Raw genomic sequence first — 20,567 nt, 5'->3', positions numbered from 1 at the left:
TGTTCTCCCGACTGAAGTTTGGTCCATGTATAGCATCCTGCCATGCGATTATATTTGCCCCTAACCTTCGGGAACCCTCACATTAACTTTTATCAAGTGGAAGAAGGTTAGCGTTCATCCTCCAGCTTCAGTGTTTGTTATGCTAACATAGCTGTGTCGCTGGCGTTCACGTAGCACATCATTATAAACCAGCTAGCCAAACTTCAGTAACCTTACAAACGTCACTGCTGTTTACTTTCGTGTCTTCATTTATGTCAGAAGTGATAGCAGAGCTGTACGTCTTAATTTGTTTTCGAAATTTCTCAGTCAGAGTATGCTATATTATATTTAGATGGAAACTAGCGAGCTAACTTCCTGCTAACTTTTAACTCCGTTATATTTCATAAATTTGGTTTTCATGGATGAATGGATGTTAAACTTAATTGTTACACCTGGTAGAGCAGCCGCACTGATCATTTTATTATAGATTAAAGAATTTAGACAGTTTTTAACTCTCAGTGATGCCGCAGTGATCATGTGACTTAGGGACCTGCAGCGGAGTTTGGGCCCAGACACGGCTAATGACGTCAGACTTAATCACCAGACAGGGCTACAGCGCTGCAAATCTTAACATTACTTTAGATTAGGGGTGTCAAATGTAAAATCAGCCCAGCAAGGACGCCAAGCTGGCCCACTAAATGGCTTAGGAATATATAAAGGAGAGCATGGACTTTGGACTTTTAACTGCATATAACTGTAATTTCATAAGTTTAAAATGTATTTTATTTACAGCATTCTCCACTGATATAGACCTCTGTCATTGCCGTTGCTATTCATACTACAACAACTAATCATGTAAGAGATAAACAACTAAATGACAGAAAACTTCCTGTTTTTTCACTATCAACTGTAAAACATTTACGTCACGCTGAAATTGCAGGTTTTTTCTTATTATTTTTAATTTGGCTTTAAATGAGGATTTAAATAAATTTAGACTGACAGAAAGGGGACTTTCACTGGTTTGGCCCACTAAAGAACAAAATGTGACCCATGATGTAAAATCGTTTTGACATCCCTGCTTTAGATAGTTTAAGCACATTTTGGTGCTGAAGAAATGAGTATTGTTACGTTACTTAAGTTGGATAATGATTTTTATTTCATGAAAAGCTCTTAATACCTGGTTTGTTACATTGCAAAACAGGTAATTACTATAAACAGTGTTTAAACTCATGTGCAATACCAGTTTTCACATAATACATTTAGGGGCAGGGTTGCACATGAGCCAAGGAAATGGAGTGGCCAGCCAAAAGTGCATTTCTTTTTGTGCCATATATGCAATTATGTTCATAGGTTTATTGACAATGATACATTTTTGTATTTTATTGTCTGCACACCACTACAGTGGATTGTAAATCAAGCAATCATGATGTGATTTAAGTGCAGACTTAAATTCAATTCAGGGATTTAGCAAGAGTATTACTTTACCTCCTTGTGAATTACATTAATGTTTACTTACAGTGCCCAATTAGCTGAACTTGCATTTGGTAGCTGTTCACTGTAACTCTCAACTTGAGTTCCAAATAAATATCAACGCCACACATACATACACATCCTCCTATCAGAAATGGCAAAATTCAAAGAGTGGCCAAATCATCAGGCTGTTCAATTTAATTGAATTTTGTTTATATAGCACCAACTCACAGCATCAGTCACTTTTGTATTGTAAAAAAAAACAGGACGAAACCTAAATCAATAGGCGTAGAAGATCAAAGCAGAGATTTGCTTACATGGTTAAGAAAAACGTCTTCGCATCGTTGAAGATAACAAACTTGTGGAGGTAATTTTGTCACTGTCAAAATCTACACTCAATCAATGCTTCAAGAATGGAACTATAGAGGGTTCATAGCACGGTGCAAATCACCGGTACACTCAGAAACAGGAAGGCCAGATAAGATTTTAAAAACATCTAAAAGAGCCAACCAGGTTCTGGAAAAATGATGGAATGATGGGATCAGAAAACAGTCTTTCACAGTAAAAGTGCATGATGGAAACATGCTGCCAAAGCAATCCAACATTGTTAAGGGCAAATAAATTGGATATTCCTCAGTGTCCAAATCAGACACCTGATCTCCATCCAATAGAACATGCTGTTCAATTATTAAAAACAAAACTGAATTCAGACCAACAAACAAGCAGCAGCTGAAGGAGGCTGAAGTGAAGGCCCAGCAGAGCATCTCAAGGGCGGAAACACAGCATTTGGTCTTGTTCATGACTTCTGCGCGTCAGGCATTCAATTGACTGCAAAGGGTTTTCATCCAAGCATTAAAACAGTCCTCATATTAGTTTGTTCAATTCATTTGGAAATGGGGGATGATTATGTAACCGCAGTAAGGTTGTACTGGATTATGTGGAGCTTCAGGGAAAGAAACAAAAAAAGATACGACAGTGAATCATCAGGATAAATAACAGTAGAAGACATGCTGGGGGGAGAATATAACTAAAGAGCTGCTCTGGACCACTGTGACATGTTACATAGTTTGCTGAGGCAGATAAGATTTAAACAACTCCCAGTTCAACAGTTCCCATTATCTGGGCCCCACTTCCTGAGCCAGTTACGGCAAATGAGCAGGCAGAGTATAACACAGTGATTATACTTCAGTGATTTCCCAGCGTTTCATTTTGTGCCATTATTAGCTCAAAATTCGATTCTGTACAGTTTAGTGTTAATCAGTTAATACCCCGACAAGTTGTCCAACTTAACAATCATATTGGTTGGTGCGTCCATGCCCAGATTTCCACTCTGTTTTATTAGGTCGGCCGTGTGACAGACTGGAAACCAGTCCAGGGTCTACCTCGCCCTTCATTCTATGACAGGTGGGCACCTAAACTAAAGGTTAGAAACAGATCATAGTTTGGGTTAAAATAGCTTTTTTCAACATTAAAGCATTAGAAATGTCACTTTTCTAGAATACCAGGGTGTAAAGTCCTCTCCCAACTCAAGGTGAAGACAACAGCACACATTATGAGGGGTTGTTTCCTGGGTGAGGACAGTTTATAATGTCTGACATTTAAGCTGTAGATTGTAGATCATTGTAAACAACTAAACATTAACAGCACACAGCTGAACAGCACCACGGAAAACACTATAAACACTGCCCTGGTGACTACATGCTAGTCTTGTTGAACGCTATGTTAGGAATATAATGCAGGGGTACGCTTTGAGCACATGGTATGCTCAGTTTCAAGTCTGCTGACTGCTCTTCGTGTTCATTTACAAAACACAGAGAAGCCAACGGCGACAACGCTCAGCTTGAATCTTCGCAGCTAATGTGTGGCGACACAACAGCCTCGGCTATCCTTTATATACAGTCTATGTTCCAGCCTTACAGAAATGCTACTGTAGCTGTGGACTCAATTATAAAAATAATTTTAGAGACTCATCCCAAACTGCCAGGTCTGCCTGATGAAGGAGTAGTAACAGTATATTAGATAGTGGCGCCTCACATTTTCCCTATTGCTATAAAATCGGAGTATTTGATACACTGGCCTTGGGATTAGAAGAGAAAAGCAAAAGCAAATCTGTGTTTAAAAGCTGCCTGACCGCAGGACACGCACTGTCAACATGACTTCATCATGTCTGCCTTTGCCACTTGCAAAAGGTTGAATCCCCGCGGCTCGCTGTGCTGCATCAGTGCCACCACACACAAACACACAGTCTTTCTCCCTCACCCTCACTCAGCTATGGCCTCTAGTTTGTTTATATCTTTAATATACAAGTATATGATGTTGAGATTTCATGAATATGTATCGATTACTGGTGAATGCAGGGTATTCTGATCCAGTAGACTGTTTACACATTTGTTAAAGGAAAAAATAGTACTCTTTTTATGGATTCTAATATTAAAAATTATATCAAGTGCTACGAATTGCCTTGTCTATGTGGCTAAGTGAATGAAAGCAAAGCAAAATTCATCATGAGTCAAACGGGCTTGGATGGGAGATATTGTGGCAGGCGACAAAAGGCAAGGTCACAAAAAGTTTGCCTGCAGGTGGACAGGTACAGCGATGCAATGTTAACATCTGACAGGACCTCAGTGTCAAAGTGCTGCAGGCAGGAAGGCGCTTCTATCAGAGCCATCAGGGGCAGAGGTGTCTCTAGTGCCCTTCACCGGGGATTGGGGTCACACGTTGAGACAGGAGCTGATGTTGCAGTTCTCCTCGCTGTCCTGTTGTGGTTCAGTTACAGGTTTCTCATGCACATTTGCAGTAACACGCTGCAACATTTTACTCTCAGTAAATACACCTTTTGGCTAACTAAAGCTTCGGACACGGCGTTAGCAGTTTTCTGACTTCCTTTTTTAATGCCGTAATAAAAACACAATATCTAATAGAGCTTTAAAAGTAATGCTTTACTGTAATCTGATTACTTTTTTCAAGTCCCCCGTAAGGGATTACTATTGCAAAATATGTAATTAGATTACTGCGACTTTCCCGTAACCACACTGCTTTACTGCGTTACTAAACCGTGATTTTGTTTGTGAGAGTGTCTCATGACAATGACGTACGAGCGTGCGACGTCCATGGTAACAGATGTGTGCAGATCAACAATGGATAATATGAAGTGCGGGAGAGAGTACGACCATGCAGCATTTAAAGCGTGGACGTACTGACATTACTTTGACTTTGATTACGTAAAAAGTGCTAAAAACATTAGTGTTGGCTGTACACTCGACGTGAGAAGAAAACTTCTTTCTACAGCGAAAAATTAAACTTCAAATCTGAGCAAGCATCGAGCACGCTGCCACGGGAATGTGAAATTCACAGAGAAACCCCCGGATCCCCCCACTGACATAACCGCTGTGGCACCGGGCAAACCTCCACGTGCCCCACTCCTGCTAAACAGGTGGCAATAGATTTAAGAGTGACAGGACTCAGTGATGCTGAATCTTTGATTCTATTTTTTTTTTTATCTGTTTTACTTGTAAACACAAAAACTTATTTTATTGTATATGCTGCAATATGCAGAAAATAGGTTTAGTATAACTAAGTGAGTAACATGTATTTATATAGCACTTTTTAAGACAGGAAGCTATTACAAAGCACTTCACATGGGAATATAAAAGCATATCAAACAAAACAATAAAACTATACAAAGGAAGTATAAAAACATCAAATAAAACAACATATTACACGTGATCATTACTCAAATGCCTGTCTAAACAGATGTGTTTTAAGCTGTTTTTTAAAAGAAGCCACAGAGTCGATGGTGCATAGTGGGAAGTTAAACTCCCCCACTACGCAAAGTACTGGAGCTAGGGTTTGAAAAGTGCGATCCCCCTTCGTTTTCAAACGGGTCTGTGCAATAGTCAGAAGACCACTATCAGTGGATCTACTCTTTGGAGAGTAGGTTTGAAGAAGCTCAGTGACATAGGTGTGGCCTCACCTTGTAAAGACATAAATGTAAAAGTAAGGATTTTAAACTGATATCTCTACCAAAAGAGAATTTATTACTGTGGGTTAAAAGCCTTGCTGCTGCATTTTGGACCACTTGAAGACAATTTAAGGAAGCAATAGACAGACAGGAAAAGATTGCGTTACAATAGTCTAACAGGGAGGAGATGAAGGCATGGACAAGCATCTCCAGTTCACCTTTGGAGACAATAGTCCTAAGTTTACCAATATTTCTCCAATGAAAAAAAGCAGCAGGGGTCACAGACCTGATTTGAGCATCAAAAGACAGAGAGAGGAAATAATTTTGAAACTGCTAATGATACGGCCTAAAGGAAGAATACATAGTGAAAATAACAAGAGACTTCAAAACCGATCCTTGTGGGACTCCACATGACAATTTAGCTACATCTGACCGGAAGTTTCCAGCTGAAGCTAAAAGTGTTCTATCCGCCAGAAATGGGGTGAACCACGTTTAAATGTTAAGTCAAAGACTGTTGGATATAATTTAATTTTTGCTTCGTGCAATGTGCATAAAGTTAAAAGATTAAAACTAATAATACAAGTTTTAAAAAGACACTTTTTCATTTGATTCAATTTTATATGACGGATTACGCAGGAAAAACGGAATTTGGTTGAAAGGTCTATTTCTTTATTACATATTCAGGTTGTGTATCATGTTTTTAAAAGGACCTAACTAATAATGTAACGAGTTACTTTTGAAAATAAGTAGTCAGTAAAGCAATGGGATTACTTTCTTGGAGAAGTAATCAGTAATTAGTAACTAAACACTATTTTCATGTGACTTAACCAACACTGTTCAGCACACAACAATGTCATTATAATTCAAGGGAGTTAGTTTATGTGAATCACTAATAAGACCAAGCTGGAAAATAAAATGCCAAACACTGTAATTCCTCTGATGGCCACTGGAGGCAGGCTACAAAAGTGAGTCAAACAGACCCCCATGTTAAAATGCCCAACTTACCCAGCGACAGACTTAGGAAGCTTGTGTGAGATGTGTTTAGAAGCCCAGGGTAATTGATTCTGATTTTTTAAAAATATATTTTTGGTAACAAAGCCATTAACTTATGATAAGTCTTTAAGATAAGGGCGTGGCAGGTGTGACAGGTGGAATGGCTGTTAGCTAGCTGGACGTCTATTAATTAGGCTCTGAAATGAATCTTTAGACATTGTTTGTGCTGCTGGTTCCTTCTGTATTTTTAATGGAATCATCTGACACATATGCTGCTTTGTGGTATAACCACTGCCACCCCTACCCCCCAAAACAAACAAACAAACAAGTGAAAAAAAACAATAAAAAGCAATAAAGTTTGTGCTTCTTCAAAAAAAACAGCAACTCCTTTCCAGGTTTTTGGACTTATTCCTGCAGCACTCTGTATGCAGATTTCCCTTTGAAACCACGGGAGTTATCCCCTGCTGGCCCTTAGAAAGAAGGCAGGACTTTATTTAGTTGTTTCCATCTTTTATATACAGTCTATGATCAAAAATAAAACAGATTATAAACACCGTGTTCTACAGTTTTGTAGAGGTTTAGCAATTCAACAAAATTACTGAGTATAGAATTGCCTTTGTAGGAAAATAGAGACCAAATTAAAAGTATTAAAAACTGTGCTGAACTGATTTAAATATAAGATATAAAATTATGCTCTTAATACTTGTGTATTTACATGTGTTTTTTTTTTTTTAACTTATGGTAAATTGTATACGTGGTAAACAAAGATGTCAGAACCTACAAGTCAGCTCTTTCTATCTTACACATATTTTGTCATTCATATTACTCATTTATAAGATTTCCATTTGAGTATGACAACTAGGTGAATATTCCATGTAGAGACGTAGATGTCAGTCTAACCCTGAACAGATCTCTGAAGATGTCATAGATGCATTTCCAGTTATGAGAAGATTACTTCTTTATTTGCGTGTGTTTCATTACCTAAGCTGATCTCTCAGAGTGACCACAGGTTTTGCTTTGTTGAAATTTCTGTATGGTATTATATTAGTTTACTGTCTTCCCTGATTACACCCAATTTAGACAGGAACCTAATAATGCGTCGCCTCCTTCGTCTCAATGTATGGCTCATGTGCGCGACACAGCTGTGCTCTAACATGATTAGAAGCATGGCAGCGCTGCAGGGCAGTATATTCTCAGAAGCCGCAGTGCCTAATGTGGACAGTGTGTCCTGCATGGCTCACCATGGCCTGAGGATACAGTTCACTGTACTAATCCTGGGTAAAGGTCATTTCTGCAGTCGGGGATCACATTGTGCTCTGTGCGCCTTCATGCATACTTATTTTAAGAGTTTTCTTTTTCTATTAATTACTTCCTGTTTCCTTTCAGTTAGAGGAAAACACAAAATTTCAGCTTTGCCAGGACAGTCACGTCCACAAATTTTAACCCCAATTTCATTTATGATTTCACCTTCAGATAAGAAAAACCCAGCCGGACCAATGTTCGGGGGAGTCGGAGATGAGCTGAGCACAAGCTGGAATTGCTTGGAGGGGGAGGCAGCACAAGGGTTTCGGCTAAGCCTCGCCTTCAGCCTCTGAAGATTTCTCCACATTGCCTTGAGCTTTAAAGCCTCTGTCGTGGATGAGAGGCCCGTGCTCCAATTCCAGGTGCTTAGCTCCGCTGACCTGCTGTTTTGAAGTGTTTCAGGGCCTGAGCTTGAAAAGGAAATCAATAGATGCTTTTTATTTTCAGTGAGCATGGGTCCTCTTTATTGAGTCTCTCAAAAGCTTGCAAGTCTTAACAAACAACCAGTGAATGGCATTAACAATAGTCTTATTTCCACTGACGAGCTCATAAAGCACATAGTAAGCGGAGGCCAGCAGCCTCAGCGGGGAGATATTAAGAGAGGCTGTCGAGGCATTTAAGACAAATCTGTATGCAATAGAGTAATGATTGCCCATGCACGTCAAGAATTTTAATTTGCCAGACAATCGAAATCTAAATTCAAGGCCCGTGGTGCTCGATGTGAAGCAAGACATCAAATGTGTCCCTGCAGCCACGGGGAGCTTATTGCTGAAGGTGTCGACAGCAGTTAGACATCTCTGGTCCACATCCTGCATATATTAGCTGACCCCCCTACCACCACCCCGCACCACCCTGCTTTCTGTGCTCCACTTCCTGTGTGTGTGTGTGTGTGTGTGTGTGTGTGTGTGTGTGTGTGTGTGTGTGTGTGTGTGTCTGTGTGTGTGTAAAGTGACCGATGCAAACATGATGTCAGTCACATGACGTCACCATTGCAAACCTGCCCTCAGCCATCTGATGTGACTTTGAAAGATCTCCTCGTGAGTCAAATATTTGGTCATGAGTTTAGCTGCTCTTCATTAAATTTGACTTTAGTCTAAAAAAAACAAAACAACAACAACAAATATATAAATAAATAAGAAGTAACGTGCGTCTTTAATGCATTTGACTACAGAGTAATTAACTACTTCATGTATTTATGATGATTAGTGCAAAATCCAGCATCTGTGCAGACAGACTGCATGAAGCCAAAGTGAGTAAAAAAACAAAACATTTTTAAAAGCTGACGGATCAGGAGGAGACAATTCAAGCCCCCAAACTTTCCACTAATTTGTCTCAACAGAAGAATAAATCTATTTTATAAAACCTCATTTCCATCAAGGGAATGAATGAATACATTTTCCCCTGTAATTTATTCCGCCTACATAAAGAAAATTTGTAAACAAATATGCAGTCATGTGGCTTTTTAAGGCGGTGTATGTACGCATGGATTGAAGCAGTCCGCTACAAGACTGCGAGATGTAAACACTGCCAGTCATTGACATTTTGAATAACATCTGTGCAAACTTTATATGGCTGGTCCTTTTTGTCAGGTCACTGAAAACTAAATAGAGCATTTCCTGTTACGCCTGCAGAAATGAAAGCTCTTTTAAACTGTATCCGATGTTGGTGATATTATTATTTGAAAGTTTAAAAAAAAATGAAGAGAATCAAAACCGCCTATTAAGACCTCCTTCTGCTGTAAACATGACTATCACTAGACATGAAGTTTTCATTTCTTTGTTGATAGAAGGGGTTCAAAAAGTCTAAAAGAAGCATTTTAGATCTAAATTCTAAGGGGTTTGATTTCAGTAAAATGCCTTAAAATAATGAATTAAATGAAATTTCCCCGTCTTACATGGTAAGTATGCTGTACTTTTTGGGGCTCGGGCTATATTATATTGTGGATTGATCTTTCTTCTTTACATCTTTCTTTAATATTCATTATGTTGAAGTGTATGACAGATGTTCTCATATTCAACTGTCCTTTTATTTGACCATATTTTATTTGTGATCACGACTGTTATTATTTACTTACACAATCATTTTATCTCCTTTCCTTTAAATAACTGATGTTATGCAATACTTAAAATGACTCATGAACCACCTAAAATTACTGACGCGTTACTTAAAAATGCTTTTAGACTGCTTGAATTGACTTACATTGTAATTATTTCTTTGTTTCCTGTATAGACCTGACTTGTTACCCTACCTTTAAGTATTTGTAGGTTAATATAATTATACTGTAAATTCATATAAATACTAAAACTGAGAGAAATTACACCCTCAGTCAAGAGGCCATATTATAAAGTGTTATAATATATAACTCTGGGAATAATAGGCAAAAAAATGGACCAAATCACTTTGAGCTTTCGTGCTTTAGATCAATAATTAGCAAAAGAGCTTCTAGTGCATATTATTTAACACATTTTATAGTCATATTTCCAATGATGCAATGACTCAGGTCCTTTCTTATGTTTGCCACAACCTTTTTTTTTTAAACATTGACAGACAGATTTTTTCATTGTGTCGTTGGGATCGAGAAAACAAGTAGTGAAGTGAAGTAACAATTACAGCACACCCCTCTGTACTGTAGCTGAGGTAGCAGTGTAATATAAAGATAAAGTAATGGAGATAACGCGATGTTACTTTTGTAAAAAACATAAACAAAAAACAAACAAACAAAAAACAGGAGAGTACTGTACAGAAACACTCTGTTAAAAGTCCAAGTAATGCATTTCATTTTCCCAGGGTAATATTCAGTGTGTAAGGACGTCGGTCTGACACTAATTCAACTAAGTGAATTACTGCTCGGTGGCTTATTAACATGGATTATTTACTGATTAGATTCAGTTCAGATTTATCTATCATATACGTGGCGTCAAATCAGTACAACAGTGGCCTCGTGGTGCTTTGACCCTACTGTACTTGCTGTATTCGACATTTAGTGTAATACATCTGCAAAGTTAAAAGTAACGCTCCAGCAAATATTTATTTCGACCACTGAAAGTAATCACTTCTGAACTTTAAGTACAATTACACACCACGTGACCTTCAGTGAGTTGCGCGCCTTAACTTCTTGACGCGTCTTAACGGCGCAGTGCAGCCTCGTGGTTCTCACTCGCATCACTAAGCGCTGTAAACATCGTTTGCATCGCTCAGTTTTCTTCTCTAATCTCGATATTACTCGTTCATCGGTCGGTAGAAAAGAGTTTTAATTTGAAGGCCACATCCTCTGTCTTCCGGTCTCATCCTTTCTAACTCTGACAGCTGGAGGCATCTGTCCGCGCGCACCCAGCCAGACAAGACGCGCACCCTCTCTCCGGTCATATCCGCTGCCCACGGGCTAGAAGACTCCAATTAGAAAAGCAGGAGCGAGTTACGCGCACTTACTGAACTTCACCTGTTTTGGTTTTTCTCTTCTTGAATCCCCACTCTGTCCTCTGTCACGATTCCTCCCCAGAGCCGCTCCTCGGGTTTTTTATCTTCCATTGGTCCCCGAACGGCGCGGAGGAAGTGGTCCGTGGTGTTTCTGGTGACCGCCGTCGCGATGGTTTTGTTAGTTCTCGCCATCGCTGTCCCATTACTGCTGATCCGCACCTCTAAAACCACCGCTCATTACTATGAGATGATGGGCACCTGCCGGATGGTTTGCGACCCGTACAGTCCCAAACCGGGAGGCGCCACGGCCATGGAGGTGATCCAGAACCTGAACGGGGCAGCTCCGCTGCCGCCGATGGCGCAAGGGAGCCGCGGGGAGCCAGGGCGACCGGGTAAACCTGGACCCAGGGGCCCGCCGGGCGAACCGGGACCCCCTGGTCCCAGGGGCCCACCGGGAGAGCGCGGCGACGTAAAACTATCCTTCCCTGCGCTGACCGGAGGTGCCGGGGGTGACAACGGCGAGACAGAGGTAGCCAACGCCACTGCAAGCGGTTTCAGGATCGCTTTCTACGTCGGTCTGAAAAATCCGCACGAAGGATATGAGGTGTTAAAGTTTGACGACGTGATTACAAACTTGGGGAACCACTACGATCCGAGCACCGGGAAGTTCACCTGCCATGTGTCCGGGATCTATTTCTTCACTTATCATGTGCTGATGCGAGGAGGAGACGGGACGAGCATGTGGGCCGACCTGTGCAAGAACGGGCAGGTAGGGGGGTAGCTTCAGACGGGAAAAGCGGGAGCACTAACAGTTTATAAAGTAAATTCATAACTATTCAAGTTTATGTAGATATACATAAAATGGCTTTTTTCCTCGTGCCGAAATACATATTTTACGCACCAAAAGCGCACACGGAGGTACAGGACTCCAAACGAATTGTGGAAGCAGATATATCTTTAATGTTTTTAGCATAACACCAGCGGTATTTCTAGTTCTCTATAAGCCTGTCTGTGCGCTCTGTTTGACGGTAGCACTCATGCGTAAATCCCATTTAGATGAGACAGCTTCAGTTGGATGTGGGGTCAGACAGGAGGGTTGACATCATTAGTTCAGGGTTCAGTTCAGACTTAGGGCCAGATTTTGCTCTATTCTATTTTCCTCCACGTTTTTTTTAACCTGACGTCCCTTTAACCTCACACTTGGTAGCTAAAAGTTGGAATCTATCCATTTTACGCACCACTGCTGCTTCCCTTTGCCTCTCAGGTATATGTGAACTTTTCTGCTTAGTCCTATTTCAGTGTTCGTTACAGGAACTCTTTCTCTCTCTTTCTCTTTAACCAGGTTCGAGCCAGTGCCATAGCTCAGGATGCAGACCAGAACTATGACTACGCCAGCAACAGTGCTGTACTGCATTTGGACTCTGGAGATGAGGTCTACGTCAAGCTCGACGGCGGCAAAGCTCATGGAGGAAATAATAACAAATACAGCACCTTCTCTGGCTTTATCTTATACCCCGACTAATCACGCTGCAGCACATCCTTGGACAGTCACTGAATATAGTTTACAGTAAAGAATATGATCAACTTGGTTTCTGTTCTTTTGAATAGGTGCAACATTAGTGGCTTTATCTGCAACCTGTTGTTCTGTTACTTCAGTCAAAGATCCTTTTTGTATATTTATTTGAACTTAAGTTCACCTGGAGGTTGCTGTCATTAGTGCGTGTGTGATACCTTAGTGTGAAGAAACAAATGCTCCAGATAATTTAGAGCATCCCTGGGAGAAAATATTACCTGAGCTCCTTTCTGAAATGCTATGGAGGCAACAGGTCTGAAGACGTAAAGCTAACAACTGGATGCTTACAGGCTGAGAGGGTCTTCTGAAGCCACATGTGTGTTAAAAGTATGCAGTATTTCGAAGACAATATGAAGAAATCAAGATGCAGACTGAATGTCAGATAAGCAGTTTTCAGAGTATAAATTAGCCAGTAATGTTTGCCCTTGTGGCTGTCAATAGCAGCAGTGAAAACATTCATGGCAAAATCAATCCATTCAGTGAGTTCTGACCTTTCAGGGAGCTGGAGGGGGAAAAGAAGGAAGCTGTTGTCGTTTTATTGTACTGTCCAGCTTTATTTAACTTCCTCTAATAGATTATGAGCAAAACTCAAAAATCATAGTTTGTGCAAAGTTAAAGGGGATATCTCATGTTAATTTCCAGTTCCATATTTTAGTCTTGCATTCAAGTAGAGTAGATTTGCATGAGTCACAGTTAAAAGCAATTCTTATTTATTAAATATTGGGCCTTAATGCAGCCTCTCAGTTCATCCTCTGTTTGAAAAAACTCACTTTACCTACTTTCCAACTCCCCTTAAGACACCTTTCTTCTGGTTTGTGTGCCTGTGATGGTCATATTAGGAACATCCTTTCTGTAGGATATCATACCAATCCAAGAATAGAGCAAACTGGCAGAAATAAAGCATTTAGAGCAATCTGAAGTCCAAAGTCTAAATTTTGGCTAACTTGAACAAGTTTTGCACACTTACAACAAAAAAGTTATTTTATTGACTGAGCTTTCCCACTAGCTAGCTATAGCTATCAGTTAGCACGCTCAGAAGTTTCTAAATATACTTTCCCCAAATTCATTAAAATTCTTTGTTGAATAAAATTATGCATAACCACAAGGGAATATTACGTCCATAAAAGGCAAAGAGCCCAGATGAAATATAATATATATGCTAACACATCCCTGGCTAGCTAGCATAACTGTAGCTAGCCCACCAGATAAAACAGTTTACCCATACTTCTGTTCATGTAGGTCTAAGGGCTTGTGAGTAGTTTCGACAAGTTTCTAAAAACGGTTCCACCAAACCAGGTGCTTGGTTTGGTGGAACTGACATACTGACACACTGTTATTTCCTTCTGTCCTTATTTCTTTTCCCCCATTGCTAACAATCAAGCACATCACCACCAGTATGCGTGGGTAATTGGAGCAACAACTTAAAAGTAAGGTGTATATTTTTTTTCATATCCATCTTTAAACAATAATAAGGCATCAATATCCATGACAAAACTTTTTTTTTCTTGGTGTATTAAACCATCGCGTTAACATTGGCTTTCAAATGTGGTTTCAGTATAAGTGATGGAGGAACTAAATACAAAGTGTAAAGCAAAACGTCATGTTCAGGAGTTGTATACCTGTTTGTGCTTTAATTTTCCATTCAAGAGTAGCACAGAAAGATGTTAAAGAGACAGACGAATGAAGTGTGGTACTAAAAGAGTGCAAATTTTGGAGATGTTGCGATTGTGTGGCTATGGAACGCTGCCACGGACGTATCCAATAATGTTTAGCTGGGACAGGAGGAAATGTTAAAGTCATTTCTTTATTCATATGAGCATTGTTTTAAGATAGTCTTGAAAAAAAATATTAATCCTCAAAATGGGACTGCAGTACATTTAACTCTTCAGTCAGTGGAAACTGCCAGAGCTTAAAGACATGGAAGACATTCACTGTGATAAGGAAATCTGTGGTAATCTGAATAGTGTCCAGCATCTTACAAAGTAACTAATCACCACACGTGAAAGATACACATGGATGTCTCACGTCCTTACTGAATCTGTTCTGTTCTCCTCTCACTGACATCAATAAATACTGTTTGACAAAAAGTTTGGTTTGTCTGAGTATCTGTGACCGAGCGAATCCTGGTGAGGACAAGCACATTTCAAAATGCAGATGCAGAAGGGTGAGGGGAGAATGTAAATCTAAGGAAAATGCAGATGGAATTTGTGTTGAGTTGTTTCATGGCAAACGTAGGTGGAATTGTCATCTGTCTTCTAACGACTTTTGGCGTTTCCGGTTCAATTTTTCACCACAGCTCTGAAATCTTTCTGCATACGTTTTGTTTCACACTGGTCTCAAAAACCGTCGCCTGCCTGAATGCATTGCATTGCACTGTAGCCTATAAAGCAGCCTCTCTACAATGTGTCCCTCGGGTTCCAGGTGCCTCTCTAAATGTCCTTTGCTCTGCTGTGGCTTGGAGACATTTTTAGTCAGTGAGCTTGGACACAGGAAGTCTGCTCTCTGGCGTTTTCTACTGCAAACCACTGAAGCTGTAATTATTCAGAAAGGTTACAGTGAGTTCTTTGCATTTTACCACATTAGTCATATTTTGTTTTCTATTTTGGCGAGCTGAAATGATCAATAATTCTTATTTTCATATTCAGAATATATTTGAATAAATAATATCAGTCATGAACTTGGACACAGATGTTGGTACTGGCATTTTTAAATTTGTTTTTGACATTTTCTTAACCATCTATCGAAATTAGGATCATGGGTGTCTTTGACATTCACAGACTATATAATGACCAGATGACATGTACCCATGACATGTACCCTCACTACATTTGAATATATCTTTTTGCAGAAGAGATTTTCTCTGTATAATACTGAGCAAAAAATTATCACTTCTGTAGCTTACATGCTTTTATTTTGAAGGGCACAAAGCTGGTATTGTGGTTATTAAATACTACAGGAATGAGTCTTAAATCCCAGAAATTAGTTAGTATTTTGCATTTCTGGTTTCCTCTTCTCAATCTACTTTTAATATGTCAGTAAACTATGATGTATTTCAGACTACAAACGTTGTTGGTGACATCATCGTGTCAAACCAGCTCAGCTTTAAGCTTTGAAAAAGTGGCAACCTTAGGGGCCGAAAAATGATGCCATGATGAAAGCGGCAATGTCTACAGCCTGGTACAAAGAAAAAAAAGCAAACAAAATAAACAACAGTGGCGTTCCATCTAGGGCAACATTCACTTGCAAGTGAAAAGATCACTTTTGTATCCCATCAAATGTCTCCTATCGCCTGTTTGCATCCAGCTTAAATTACTACCTTTTGGAATCACAAATGGCTGTTGTCTGGGGAAGCTAGCTTTACTACGAGCCATTGAAATCTTTAGGTTTTGCCATTTTATTTGCAAATTCACATCATGGATAAACCTGATGGAAGACTGACAGGGGACAGGACAAGACAAGGTTCTATTTTCACACTTCATTGTTTTTCTATTTGATACTATATTTTTTCTCAGCTTATTAATAAGCACTTTTGTATTTTGTGTTTTGGTCAACATGTGGTTGTCACAGGTAACAATGCAGGAACTCCAGCAACACTTAAGGGAAGAGGAACAACTTTATTGACTGACCAACGGCTTCTCCTTGTGGCCTTAATCAGGGTCATCAATGAAGGCCACAGGTTGTCACAGGTAAGTCACTACAAAAATATGATTTTACAGAATATGTTACATTACTGATTTAGCACAATGTAAAATATTTGATAGCTCAGTCTTAAATATCTGCAGTAGTCATTTTAATCCATATAACATTGACTGAGAACATTTTTCACGGAGTTATCTTTTTAGTAGCGTTTTTGTGCGTGCGTGTCATTCTGTCTGCAAACACGATCATTGGAAAAGGTTTGAATGGAACTAAAGTTTCTGCTAAAACTTTGTTGGGGAGCAGAGGGAGGTCATGTTAAAAATACATTAAAATTTGGTTTATATCCACCAAGATCTTTAAGGTCAACTTAATGATTTATAGGCTGAAAATTGACAAAATGCTTATAAATTAGAAATTATGACTCTTACAAGTGTGGTATCTGTTGGCAGCATATAGAAAGTACCATATAAAGATTTAAAATGTCAAACCACATTTGACCTCTGACCTCGCTTTCAAGGTCAATAGAGTGATCTGAAGTTCAAAATTATATAGCTCTATGTAATGATATATAGAGCTCTTTATTAAAGTTCTGTTTGTTACTGCCATTGTTTGTATTTTCAGCATATATACATATAGCAAATTATATATGAGGATTCTAAATATCATTTTACTTTCTACCTCTGACCTTTTTAAGTTTAAATAAAATTTCTTTTTTCTTTAAAAGTATGCCTTTGTATTTAGAAAGGACATATAGGAAATTATGCAGATATATGAGGACTGTAAATAACATGATACTTAAACTATGAGTTCACTTTTACATTTCACATCTGCCTTTCTTCCAACCCAAAATGTGTTATTTCTTTAAAGAAAGTATTATCAGAAGAAAGAGCTGCCAACATGATTTGAAAAATACTTAGTATAATATTATATGAGGTCAAGTTATTCATGGTCAGTTTACAAAAAACAGTTTTTTATGTACATATAGTACACATGTAACATTCATTGAATTTTTTGGAATATTTGTTTACATTTTTCGTAACAAAGTTAGTTGGTAACATTTTTCGTAACAAACTAACAAACTAACAAAAATTGTTACAATGTAAATGTAACAACAAAAAAAATGTTGTTGAATTTTTTGTTATAATCTAGCTTTGTACCAAAAATGTAAACAAATGTTACAAAAAATTAAATGAATGTTACATGTGTACTATATATACATAAAATAATAATAATAACATTAGCGTTTATTTCTTAAGCTTCAGATCTATATCTACATCTACACTGCTTTAATTTGTAGACATGATCTTTCTGAACAGAACATTTAAGCATCAAAAATAGTATTTTCTACTTTTATTTTCTGCAATAATCCACAAACATTATGGAAAAACCCAACTGATGTTCAGCCAAGGGAACTGGGGCAATGCTAATTTCCAATTTAACCTCCAAAGAAACACCCCTGCGGAAGCCTGTTGAGAGATCGGCAAATCTCCATATTGGTTACTTGTATAAACTATGGTAAGCATGAATAACCGCCTTGAAGACTTCATGAAGCCGTCAGTTACATTCTCAGATCTAAATCTTGGAAGCTGGTGGTTTCATTTTTGATCAGTTTGCCCTGAGATGTGCAAATGCTTAGCCAGATCCAAACATTGCTGTAAACATCTATTAAGATGATGGCTGTTTTGTGTGTATTTTCCATCCCCCCCCCCCCCCCCCCCCCGACTCCATCCCCTTCAGGGACACCAGCTGTTTACACACCACTCCTGTCACTTTAAATGGAAATCATGGGAAACAAATATTAGCATGTCTGGTTAGATAAACCTCTATTAAGGTGTTGGCTTATTTTCCTGCACATAAACCAGCTCTATCCTCCTCGGAGGTGATGTTTTAGAAACTGCTCAAAGAAAAGAGCATGTGAAAGCAGACACCACAGTATGGTTTGGGCTTATTAATAAAAATCTCTTAGATTTGATCAAAATGCGTGACGTTAGAGTATTTGTTTGAGATGAACGCTGCTCAGAGAGGTTTAGAGACATTAACTGGAGCAATGATGTCACCACTAGGGCTCTTTTAAACTGCTTAAAGATCAAAGCGTGATGGCCTTGGAAAGGCTTGCAGCCCCCACTGCAGACACATTTAGGATGAAAAGTGGAGCTGCTGACACCAACTGAGACATCAACAGTGTCACTAACTGCCTGACGGATGCCCCCCACACATACAGACACGCACACAGACACGCACACACACACACAAATAATATATATATATATATATTTTTTTTATATATATATAAATATATATATAAAACAACACGATAGATGATCAGGCTGTTGCTTCCCCCTACTCTGCCTGACAGTGAGGGATTGCTGACTGACAGGTGGAGTAGTGAAATTCTCTGATGGATGAGATAAGTGGGGCAAGGCCTCACACACACACTGTGTTTGGGGGAATTCAGCCTGACAGGCAGCTGAGCAACAGGCATCACTGAAGTAATGATAGCGTGTGTCGCCAGGCGGCTGAGCTGTGTGTTTTTAGTGTTGCCACCTTTATTAACTAAGATCAGTTTAATTGATTTTTGAATCTCACAATAGAGCCTGCAGTGCAAAACACATAGCAGCCTGCTACCCGAACGCGTGTTGCGGGAACAAAAAGCAGTCTCCTTTCAGCTGATTTCGTCTGATTGCCGAACTCGGCGTGAAATATTGCGGCAGACAAGGCAGCCAATCATTGGGACATTTTTAAAACCTTTCCTCATTCGTTCGCTCCACTGCTTCTCTCCCTACAATGATTGATCCATGTTCACGCCTGAGATGCAAATGGCAGTGTGGCATGAGTGAAATATAAAGACAGGGACATCTAAAGAGACCCCCCAGAGAGGGATGACGCTGAGAGTTTTCACTCTGATTGACACTTTAAAACCTTCTGCTTATCTTCCTCTTTTGTTTATCGCATAAGTCTTACTCAAGATGGTGTGCTTGCAATCTGCACAGCTGGGAGAGATGACGAGGCTCACTGGAAAAGCAAACAAAGGAGGTTAAAGTGAAGAGTCGTCACATTAAAGATGGAACTGTGGAGTCAGTGCAGAGCACATGGGGGAAAAAATGAAAGAAGATTGCGCCTTGTGTATTAAATATTACTTCATCATTTGTTCAAACAATGCTCTGAACCTGGATGAAGAGTTCTGGAGAGAGAAAAAAGCCAAGGATTGTAATCTTTAAACTTTTTAAATTAAATGTGGTTTCTGTAGAATTAGCAAGTTTAAAACCCGCTAAAATGAACTTAAACTATTAACAAAAAGTGAAGGAAAAAAATCAGTGGTATTATCGGTAAAATATCTATTTATTGTGTTGGAGAGACAATGACTGCATTTGATTCAGGTTTAATTATGTAGCACCAAATTACAACAAGCACCACCTCAGAATGTAAGTTAAAGACCCTACCAGGAAGCACGGGGGGAAAACACTCCCTTTTAACAGGAAGAAAGCTGAAGGATCTGTCTCCCATTCTACTTTTATAAACTCTAGAAACCAAAAGTATGCCTGCCTGATCATTCTAGTTATACCAGGAAGTCAGGTGTTACCGATTTGTTGCTTTCTTTTACAGAGGAGACAGTAACCAGAAAGAAATCTACTGTAAAGAAATTTTTCATCCAGCGCTGTGTAATTCATTATCGTAAACTTTAGTGTTATGAAAAAATGGTCAGACAAAAGAGGATCCAAACTGTGATAAAACTATTTTGAGTTAAATTTTGTTAAATTTAATATTTGGGTCTACTAAAAACATTAAATAAAACATTAAATGCAATGTTGATGTTGTCATTTCCAACGTCTACATAAATGTTAAAATCACACTATAATAATTGTTATCAGAACTGAGCTCTAAGTCAGATCAAAAGTCTCAGCTATTCAGTAGAAACTCTAAATAAGTGCCAGCTTCTTGTGTTTTCCCGTTAAGGTGTACGAGGCTCAGAGTCAGAGTTTCGAATGAATTCAAACTCTGTCTGGGTCTTTGGTTGATTGATAATCCAGAGTGAAACATTGCTGCCACTCCTCCTGAGCCTGTGCTTCGGGGATTCTGACAGGTAATATGACTCAGGGGTGTGATTCATTTAAACTAAAGTATTCATCCTGCTGCCGCCAGGTTTCTGTGAGGCAATATAAATCAATATTTTGATCAATTATTAAATCATATACTGACAGGGACTTAGAGGTGAGCGACCTAAAGGTTAATAGT

The 20,567-nt window shown here is 39.1% G+C and overlaps 1 protein-coding gene across 1 annotated transcript; it reads left to right on the top strand.

Moving 5' to 3' along the window:
* The first annotated feature begins 10,833 nt into the window (after positions 1 to 10,833).
* Positions 10,834 to 14,782, top strand: LOC146492030 (complement C1q-like protein 2). The gene is made up of 2 exons (XM_085150858.1): positions 10,834 to 11,891; positions 12,465 to 14,782. Exons 1-2 carry the CDS (start codon positions 11,292 to 11,294, stop codon positions 12,642 to 12,644), a joined length of 780 nt encoding a protein of 259 aa, XP_085006984.1. The 5' UTR covers positions 10,834 to 11,291; the 3' UTR covers positions 12,645 to 14,782.
* The last annotated feature ends 5,785 nt before the right edge of the window (positions 14,783 to 20,567 follow it).

This window comes from Neolamprologus multifasciatus, chromosome 23 (genome assembly GCF_963576455.1).
Source record: "Neolamprologus multifasciatus chromosome 23, fNeoMul1.2, whole genome shotgun sequence".
NCBI lineage: Eukaryota > Metazoa > Chordata > Actinopteri > Cichliformes > Cichlidae > Neolamprologus > Neolamprologus multifasciatus.
The sequence above is the reverse complement of the archived record's forward strand: the minus strand, read 5'-3'. Positions and strand labels throughout refer to the sequence as shown.